At 38.4% G+C, this 10,112-nt stretch overlaps 1 protein-coding gene and 1 long non-coding RNA gene across 2 annotated transcripts in view; both read left to right on the forward strand.

The window, feature by feature from the left end:
* The window catches only part of LOC107708206 (uncharacterized), a 13,586-nt gene extending 3,968 nt beyond the window's left edge, over positions 1-9,618 (forward strand). The window contains exons 2-3 of the long non-coding RNA XR_001636339.1: positions 8,606-8,695; positions 9,265-9,618. This is a non-coding gene — a long non-coding RNA (uncharacterized LOC107708206). The remainder of the gene's footprint in view (positions 1-8,605; positions 8,696-9,264) is intronic.
* LOC107708205 (transcriptional activator protein Pur-beta-like) lies at positions 3,350-6,770 on the forward strand. The gene has a single exon (XM_016512380.1). The coding sequence runs from the start codon at positions 3,439-3,441 to the stop codon at positions 4,321-4,323; it is 885 nt and encodes a 294-aa protein (XP_016367866.1). The 5' UTR covers positions 3,350-3,438; the 3' UTR covers positions 4,324-6,770.
* Positions 9,619-10,112: the final 494 nt, after the last annotated feature.

Raw genomic sequence — 10,112 nt, forward strand, 5'->3', positions numbered from 1 at the left:
GAAAAGGGAAAGAAAAATAAATAAATAACAAGGAGAGTATACATCAATATCACAATAGAAAAGAGGAGTTTAGTTCTTTGAGCGTGTCCATAGTTCTGGTTGCTTTCCGATTTGACAGACCTTGAAGAGTTTCAAAATAAATCCTCAAATCAACTTTGAAGTGGGAGATACTGGGCTTCCTTTCTGACCATTTACATTTGTGTATGTAAAACTTACCTAATAATATTAGAAGATTTAGCATAAAAATGTGACATATCTTTTTTATCAAAATAAAATATAACATCTCTTTTCCTTAATTTTCCTTAATTTTAGATCCACTCAACATAGTAAATAAATATTCAACATCAATCCAGAAAAATTTAACATACATTTGAAAAAAAGATGCAAAACAGTCTCTACATGCATTCCACAAAAAACACAAAATTCAGAGAGATCAGCTCCGTAATAATTATAATTATAATTTTAAAGTAAATTTCACTAACTTTATTTGTGACACAGAATTTGTTATTAAAAGTCCAAATCAATTTCCAGTTGATATTCTCAAAATGGTTTTTCCAGAAGTACTTACGTCGAAATGCTGCAGGGCAATGAATCAAACATCTAAAAAATGTATTATTACATTTTCTCTCTTTGATATCAATACCGTTTAATAAGATCTCTTTTTTAAATTCACTGAAGCCCTTTAAAAGCCTCACAAATCCTGCTGGTATTGCATCAACTACAATACTGTATTCACGCGGAGGTATTGGAATACCAAATTTTTCAAAAAATTCAGTATATGTAAGTAAATACCCTTCATTATTTATCAATTGTGAGACCGTTAGAATATCATGTTTAACCCAATTATTATAGAAAATTGATTTGTTCTTATATTTAATATATTTATTGTTCCAAATTATCTGCCTACGGGGAGAAAAATGATGTTTGTATATAAGAATCCAATATAAAAGCCTGTCTATGAAAATTAGATAACTTAATGGGGAGTTTGTTGACTTCAAAAGAAACGCTATGCCTCCAACTTTTTCAAAAATAAGATTTGGAATGATATACCATATCTCATCTTTATGTTTAATATAATGTTTAATCCAGTTCAATTTGAAAATTGTATTAGACGTAACAAAATCAAGCACATTCAAACCTCTTTGATTATACGAATTACATAAATTATTTTTATTTAAATAGTGAGGCTTGTTTTTCCATATGAAATTAAATAGAGTTCAATCAGTTTATTTAAGAAAAGATTTAGGTACATCTAACACTTTAACAGGATAGACTAAACGAGATAACCCCTCGGTTTTGGACAAAAGAATCCTACCTTTGAGTGATAAATCCCTCATGAGCCACATATCAAATTTCTTTTTAATTTTCAACATAAGGGGTTGGAAATTAGATTGTACTCTGTTTAACTGATCTTTGCAAATATTAATACCAAGATAAGTTACTTCCTCTCTAATTGGAATACCTTCAAATTGGGTAAAAGGAATACCATTGTCTTTAAGTGGAAAAAGGGTACTTTTTTAATGTTTAAAAATAAACTTGACACTTAATAAATAAAATATATTAAGGCACTCTATAGTTTTCTTAACCTGTGATATATCTTTAAAAAGATAGCTGTATCACCAGCAAGCTGACAGCCTTGAAAAGAATCATTATGCAAATGTATTTTTAGCATAATAAAAAAATATATATGTTTTACAGTATCAAAGGCTTTATATATATGTAACTTGTTATCAGTTATGTAATCCTTATAATTAATTAAATCTAAGATTAATCGAATATTATTGCTAATATGTCGTCCTTGCATAAACCCTGACTGACTATCATCTATGATTGTATCTAAACATAACTTTATTCTTTGTGCAAAAACGTGAGCCAACAATTTTGCATCATTATAATGTTATAGGCCTCCAGTTGCCAAGAAGCAAACAGTTTAGGTAACAATGTAATTAGGCCTTGATGGGGGGAGCTTACATATAGCTTCCTTAAAAACCAATAACAAACATTCAGAAATGTAATCTTGGAATACTTTATCAAATTCACCTGTTAAGCCACCATTCCCCGGGGATTTATTGTATTTTAACTTGCTAATGTTCTTTTTTAAATTCTTCTAAGGATATGTCTTGATCACAAACTTCTTTCTGTGTTTCGTCAATACCATGTGCAACATTTTTTATGTGAGAAAGAAAATTTGATCTATGGCTACTTTGTTCAGAATATAGTTTTTTATAGAATTCTTCCACAAAATCAGAAATTGTTTTAGGATCTTCGGATATCTGCTGATTAATTTTAAGTTTATATATATTATTAACACTAACATTTCTTTTTTCTAAATTAAGAAAGTATTTGGTATTCCTTTCACCATGTTCTATCCATTTTCGTCTAGAACGAATGAAAGCTCCCTGTGCCAAATTTTGATAGATATTATCCAGTTCAGATTGTAAATCACTTTCACAACACACTGACCTCGGGAATTAAACCCCGACGTCACCTTTGACGTCATCCCGCACATAAAGGCGGAAGTTCAGCAGCTGATCTACAGTCAGCGTTTACGTCATAGCTCATACTTCAAGAGTGGGAAAACTGCTGATCCTGGGTCAGATTTTAAAATAAAATACGCATAAATGTGTGCATATAAGCGTTTCATAAAACTGTTATGCAAAGTATTGTTGATAATTCAGTAGCATCGTCTGGTATGGATTTTAAAGGAGACAGAATTTCAAAGTAGCCTATTAGTTTTTGAAAAATACGAATATTATATATATGTGTGTGTGTGTGTGTGTGTGTGTGTGTGTTAATTTCACATTTATTTCGTTATTTCGTTCACATTCACTATACATTATATTTTATATTGTTATGATATTAACATCAAATGCACGTCATATTTGTATCTATTTTCTTTTCTGTTTTATTGCATAGCTGCACTGGCAATACAAAACAATCAAGTAGCCTACTTTGACATATAAATGATTAGACTATTTTTCAATTTATTTTTCTATTTTTGTTTATTTATGTTTAAATTTGTATTCTCATCTTATTTTTTTATTGTCTCCTGTGTCGTTGTTGTCTCTGTGTGGAAGCTAAAACAAATTCCTCGTATGCGCAAGCATACTTGGCAATAAAGCTCTTTCTGACTTCTGATTTAAAAATAATAATAATAATAATAATGTTTATTAGTTCTCCTTCAAAGCCTGAGCTGAGCTCCAGAAGGACAGGAAATGCCTGCACAGGAGGAGGAAACGTCTCTAACCAATGACGCCCAAACGCACCGCCCTCGCGCTCCGAATGACAAGCGCGCAGACCTATTGGTGACCCCGCGAGAGCGCGTCGCCTGTTATTGGCAGATGTGAGGCCAATGCTGCGGCGCTGAGAGCCGTGCCTGCTGGAGCAGGGCAGAGAGGAGCGTTTCTCTGAGGGAGAAGTTGGCTGGAGGTGCTGAAGATGGCGGATGGAGACAGCGGGAGCGAGCGCGGGGGCCTCCAGCACTTCCAGCGGGAGCAGGAGACCCAGGAGCTGGCGTCCAAGCGCCTGGACATCCAGAACAAGCGCTTCTACCTGGATGTCAAGCAGAACGCGAAGGGCCGCTTCATTAAGATAGCGGAGGTGGGCGCGGGGGGCTCCAAGAGCCGCCTGACTCTTTCCATGTCCGTGGCGGCCGAGTTCCGCGACTACCTCGGGGATTTCATCGAGCATTACGCCCAGCTGGGGCCGAGCAGCCCGGAGCAGATCGCGCAGTCGTCCGCCGGCGATGACGGAGGCCCGCGGCGGGCGTTGAAGAGCGAGTTCTTGGTACGCGAGAACCGCAAATACTACCTCGACTTGAAGGAGAACCAGCGCGGGAGGTTCCTGCGCATCCGCCAGACCGTCAACCGAGGTCCCGGCTTCGGCGGAGGCGGAGGAGGGGCCGGTCCCGGCGGCAGCGTGCAGACCGGCCAAACCATCGCGCTGCCGGCGCAGGGCTTGATCGAGTTCCGAGACGCGCTCGCCAAGCTCATCGACGACTACGGCGGGGAGGACGAGGAGCTTAGTGGGGGGCCCGGGGCCGCGGGGGGCTACGGCGAGCTCCCCGAGGGCACCTCCATCATGGTGGACTCCAAGAGGTTCTTCTTCGACGTGGGCTCCAACAAGTACGGCGTGTTCCTGAGGGTCAGCGAGGTCAAGCCCAGTTACAGGAACTCCATCACCATCCCCTTCAAGGCCTGGGGGAAGTTCGGAGGAGCCTTCTGCCGCTACGCCGAGGAGATGAAGGAGATCCAGGAGAGACAACGGGATAAGATGTACGAGAGGAGAGAGGAGTCCGAGGGCGAGGACGTGGATGACGACTGACCCCAGGAGATGTGTGAAACAATAAGTGCATGAACTGAACTCAAATAGCCTACTAAAATAGTCATCGGACAGAAAAATAGATCTGTGAAGTTTCTATGTGGTGAGGGTTTGGAGGATGTCCAAAGGATGTCTCATGGGGTTTGATTTATTCCTGATGCTGCCCTGTCCTGTGAAACCAGCAAGTTTAATTGTCTTAGCTCACAATTAAACTTTTGTTACATCAACGCCAAGGCTGCTGAATTTCCAAAGCGGCACGTATATGATAAAACCAGGCTATATATATAAACTATATATAGCGTCACTGGTCTTCATGGTGTGTTTCCTACCAAGGCAGCATGGGACTTTCTAAACGTATATCAGAAGTTTTGTTCCCAGATTATTTTTCCCCTTTTATAGACAGATGTTCCCTAAGATGTTCCCTTTTTTGTTCTTGCATCAACATGACTTTTATGGTTTGGCCAATTTGATTGAGCATTGAAAAGTTTTAAATTCAGATTTGGAGCATTTTGACCCCCTGGTTTTGAGTTTGTGTCTCGGCTGTTCATGGCGAGACTTTTTAAAGTCATAATCTGACTTTATTACAGGCATTATTGATGAAAATGGTTGCTTTGCGCACATCCTTCCACCGGTGCTATAAAGTGATGGTGATATATTTTGGTTTTGGGGTCAACATACAAAAAGCTCAGTCTTTTTCCGACTTGGGTCCAAGTCCCCTCTGAATATTTAAGGACAGATTGCTTAAGTCAATAGATGCGTGATATTAGTTAATATAAAGGACAGAGCTACGTGGGCGAGTGTATTTTCACCCCGTCCCCTTTTGCGTTGTCTTTTTTTTTATTTTTTATGTGAGATTGTTCTTTATCAGAGAATACGAAAACAAACCAGCATATTTTTGAATACACAAAGTAAAAATTATATATAAACTGCAGAATAATTAAAGCTCAAGAAGCTAATTTTGTAAAAAAGAGAAATAAGCTGGGATTGGAAGACTGTCCAGTGTATTTGTTTTGTGAAAGACTAGATTAGCCTTGCGAAACGTCACCCTCCCAAGCTCCTCCCACAACCTTTTTGCGTTTACTGCACTTCATTACGTTTTCTTTCTACGCGATTAATATCAAATGTCTTTCCAGTGGTCTCGTGCGTCCATTTCTGTGCATGCCCGTCCCGCATTTGCCTTTTTATTTAATTTATTGCTTTCTCTTGCGTAGTATCTGCAGCTATATTAATGCGAGATTTTTGTTTAGCCTTTCACCAAAAATATTATAAAAATAACCAAGTAGACCAGTGGGTTATGATGGAGAAAGATTGTTAACGACGTCAAACACATTTCATCCATGCACTTTAGCAAAAACACAAAATGCGATATGCTTGCATCCACGGCGAAGAATTGAACAACCTTTTCTTTTTTTTAATTTGGGAGCAACAGAATTTTGTGCTGATTTGTAAAGCCTCCTTTGACCTGTTTCGTGTTAAATGGCAGCTGTCGAAGTCATGTGTACTGCTGTGATCCTTCCTAAAACGCAAGACGGACGAATTGCATCCCGTGTTATGAAATATTTTCACACACTCTTATCTGTTGGCCGCAGAATTGTTAACGGATGCCAATCTCTGCGCTCGTTCTCTGTACTTCCATGATTGCAGCAGCTGTTTCTCCTCAACAGCGCGCTGACTTAGCAGGCCAGCTATTTTAATGCGAGAAGCATGAACAGAGTGAGCATTCCTGCCCTGGCGGCCGTGGATTGAGCTGTGCAGTTTGCTCTGTAGTGCGGCGAGGCACAAGGGCCCGATTGTTGAGTCGTTTGCACGCCACTGCAAATGTTATTACATCAGCAGATCGTATAGTGGAGAAAAACCCGTCGTTTGACGTTGTAACATACAGCATTGAGTGTTTTCTGTGCAACCTTAAAAAACAGGCCCCGATTTGGCAGCCGAGCCTAAACGGCAATAGAAAGCGTGACACAGCAGCTGTTGGCAGGACATTCTTGCGTTTCCCCCCCCTCCTCAGCTGCTGTTCGGGTTGCTCCGCTAAACTGAGCATTTGTAGACGGGAGGCACCATTCGGGACTCGAGAGGGGGCTCAGTTGGCTTTACAACACGACTCACTGCTCGCTTTAGGAAGGAGATTTGCCATGTTTTTAGTACTTTGTGGTTACGCTGGCGTGTCTAAATCAGCAGCGTTTGTGCATTCATTTTGATTGCATGTCCCATCAGTACTAATAGTGAATGTGTCATGTGGAAAAACTGAGACTAATTGTTTCAAACATGCAAATGACAACAAAAAGCCATTTGAAAGCATTTTTTCTTCACTTTGAGGGACAGATGCATTAAAACCCTCTAGGCTGCTAAGCTTCAAAGTGGAGTTGAATATCGCAGCACTTTTTTTCGTTCGTTTAAAATACGGAATCGGGCACAAATCTTTCGCAGAACACCAGAAATGGACTTTCTTTCGACTGATCTTGCGTTTCCCCCCCCCCTCAGCTGCTGTTCGGGTTGCTCCGCTAAACTGAGCATTTGTAGACGTGAGGCACCATTCGGGACTCGAGGGGGGCTCAGTTGGCTTTACAACACGACTCGCTGCTCGCTTTAGGAAGGAGATTTGCCATGTTTTTAGTACTTTGTGGTTACGCTGGCGTGTCTAAATCAGCAGCGTTTGTGCATTCATTTTGATTGCATGTCCCATCAGTACTAATAGTGAATGTGTCATGTGGAAAAACTGAGACTAATTGTTTCAAACATGCAAATGACAACAAAAAGCCATTTGAAAGCATTTTTTCTTCACTTTGAGGGACAGATGCATTAAAACCCTCTAGGCTGCTAAGCTTCAAAGTGGAGTTGAATATCGCAGCACTTTTTTTCGTTCGTTTAAAATACGGAATCGGGCACAAATCTTTCGCAGAACACCAGAAATGGACTTTCTTTCGACTGAACTTGGCTGTGTTTATTTCAGATGTATTATATATAAATATATATGTGCTGTAAACGTTTGTGTTTTGTTTCCGCCTTATTGTCACTAAACAAACAAAAAAAAGGGACAGGAAGCAATACTCATCCAGAGGGATGGGATTATGAGTTCATTTCCTGTCAGGCTCTTCGCCGACTCTCACAATTGGCCGTTTTGTCGTCCTGTTTCCTGAGGTTGGGATTTGTGCAAAGATGTGTGGGGCGTCCGCATACTTTTCGAATGAACAATACCTCTGTACCATTGTACGAAAGATTGGAAAACTTCTGAAAGAATGTTCTGTTATTCAGGTGACTCACCCGAGCTCTTAACAGCATCCATGTGTCAACCACGTTTTCCTGATCGTACGCACAAGGGCAGCAATTCATAAAACAATCTTTATCGAAAGGTAGCTATTTTTCCACTATCTTATGTGTTCAGCAGAGATTTTAACGTCGGAATGCCCTCGTCTGGTTTAAACTCAGGTTCTTGGCATTCTCCGTATATATATATTTGCTCGATTCATTTTCTATCTGTTACTTGATACTGAAGTTACGGAGCTAGTTCATGGCTACTGCAGGACACTGTCAAGAGCTCAGGTCTCAGATACTCAAAGTATCTCCACCCATCCCATCAAGCCCCGCCCCCCGCACTAGACTGCCTCTATCAGAACGGGCGGCCTTCCATTTTTCAGATTTTTCCATTTTTTAAAGTCTATATTTAGATTTTAAGTCTATATTTAGAAAATGCTATGTATGTTTGTAACAGAATAAAGGAAACTATAAGTGATGGAAAGCACACTACTGGACTGGCGTTGGTTTGTTCATGTACATTGTGTTCACCAGTTTAAGTGTTATTTTTGTAGTATTTACAGTTTTTATTCATATTTTCAATTAGCTTTTATTTTGATATTTTTTGTTATTAAATTGTTTTTATTACATTTTTTTATTATATACAGTATATATTTAAAAAATATTACTATTTAGGTTTAATTTAGTTTTATTTTAGTTTATTTTTTATTTATTTTATAATAGTTTTTAAACATTACTTTTTAGGTTTATTTTTATTTGAGTTTTTATTGATTTATTTCCAGTTAGTGATTTTAGTTAGTGTTGCCGAGGCAACATTTGTCATTTTTGTTTCATTTAGGTGTTTCATCTAATATTTATACTTTATTTTATTTCAGCTTTATTTAAATCAAGAATATTTGTAATGATTTGGTTAACAGTGATAACCCTATAGTCAACATAAAAATCAAACCTATTTATTTTCTTAAAGTAAATGATAAAACCATTTGTCTTCTTATAATAATCTTTAATCAAAATGTAATGGCTTTTGTTTCAGTGTCCCGCCTCTGAAATGACTGTCCTTTTTGGATGACGTCATGAATCCCTATTATTTTTCAGCTGCTCTGCTCCAATCATCTCCATTCTGGTATGTGAGGCCCACTTTTCATGATTCACTCAGTTGCTGATGGTTAAAATCTTGTTGAACTCTGAAATGGATTATATATAAGGAAGTAAAATAGGTTTATTACACTTTAATCTAAAATCAATCCTTTTTCCTTTCTTGGTACAAAAGCTGCATTTTCAGCATCATTACTACAATCTTCAGTGTCACATGATCCTTCAGAAATCATTCTAATGTGGATTTAATGCTGAAGAAATATTTCTTATTGTTATCAATGTTGAAAACAGTTGTGCTGCTTAATATATTATGTGGAAACTGATGCATTTTTGTTCAGGATTCTTCAAAAGAATAGCATCTAAATGAAACAGACATCTTCTGTAACATTGTCTTATTGCTCAATTTAATATCCTTGCTGAATAAAAGTATATATAAAAAAACATCGTACTAACCCCAAACGTTTGAGCATTAAGTAAAAGTAAAATTTTACTGCGTGACTTACATAACCTAAAAAGTGAGTCAGTGCGTGGTAAGGCATGTTGTAACGGTGACGTAAAAATTGCAGTGTGACAATATGTAATTTACCTACATTGCAGCATCTCCAGCCACACAGATGCCTGCGGCCCATTTGGTGAACGTCACTGTCATCACAGTCATTCTCACAGGAGCCCAGGGGAATGTAAGTCACCCTCTTTAAAGACTACAGGGGATGCCAGGTACGAATACGCTCCGTGTCCCGGCTGACGCTTAGAAAGTGGCCCCGCCGCACCCGTGGAATTAGACAGACAGGGTGGCACTGCAGACCGGGACGCAATGCCACGCTGAGGTCTCTGCCAGATCAGGCCCGGATTATTTGAAATGCACTGAGCTCCTGCTGTGATCACACGAGCATTCATTGGTCACGAAGAGTCGGCGCTGTCTCTAAGCATTAAATGTGGACCAAATTTAGACCCGCAACTGGACGGTCCGTCATTATTCTGATTTAGGTCAGGGTGGGTGGGGTCATAAGAGCAAAAAGCCATAATATTCAAATGTTCGGGCTTAGGTTTTTCTCTGAATTAATAAAATGCAAATATGTCTTGTTGGTAAGACTTTATGGTGGTGCATATAGTTAAACTACTTTGTCTTGTTCAAGATTAATAATAATAATAATAATACATTTATTTATTTTTAATACATTTATTAATAATGCTTTTGACTTATGATTACGTTGATGATTCAAATGTAATTATTCATTTAGCAGACACTTTTATCCAAGCTAATTTGATGGTACAGCTCACAGGAAAACAAGCAGAATTTTTTTTTTTAGGTTAAATAATAATGAGTTTATTATTAAGTGTTATTCATTGGTATACTATTTATTTTTATTTTTCATATTTAGTTATTTTGTATTTTTATTTAATTTGATATCTTCTGTTATTAGCTTATGTCTATACAGCTTTGA

This window comes from Sinocyclocheilus rhinocerous, unplaced genomic scaffold, assembly GCF_001515625.1.
Source record: "Sinocyclocheilus rhinocerous isolate Xijiao unplaced genomic scaffold, SAMN03320098_v1.1 scaffold2401, whole genome shotgun sequence".
Taxonomy (NCBI): Eukaryota; Metazoa; Chordata; class Actinopteri; order Cypriniformes; family Cyprinidae; genus Sinocyclocheilus; species Sinocyclocheilus rhinocerous.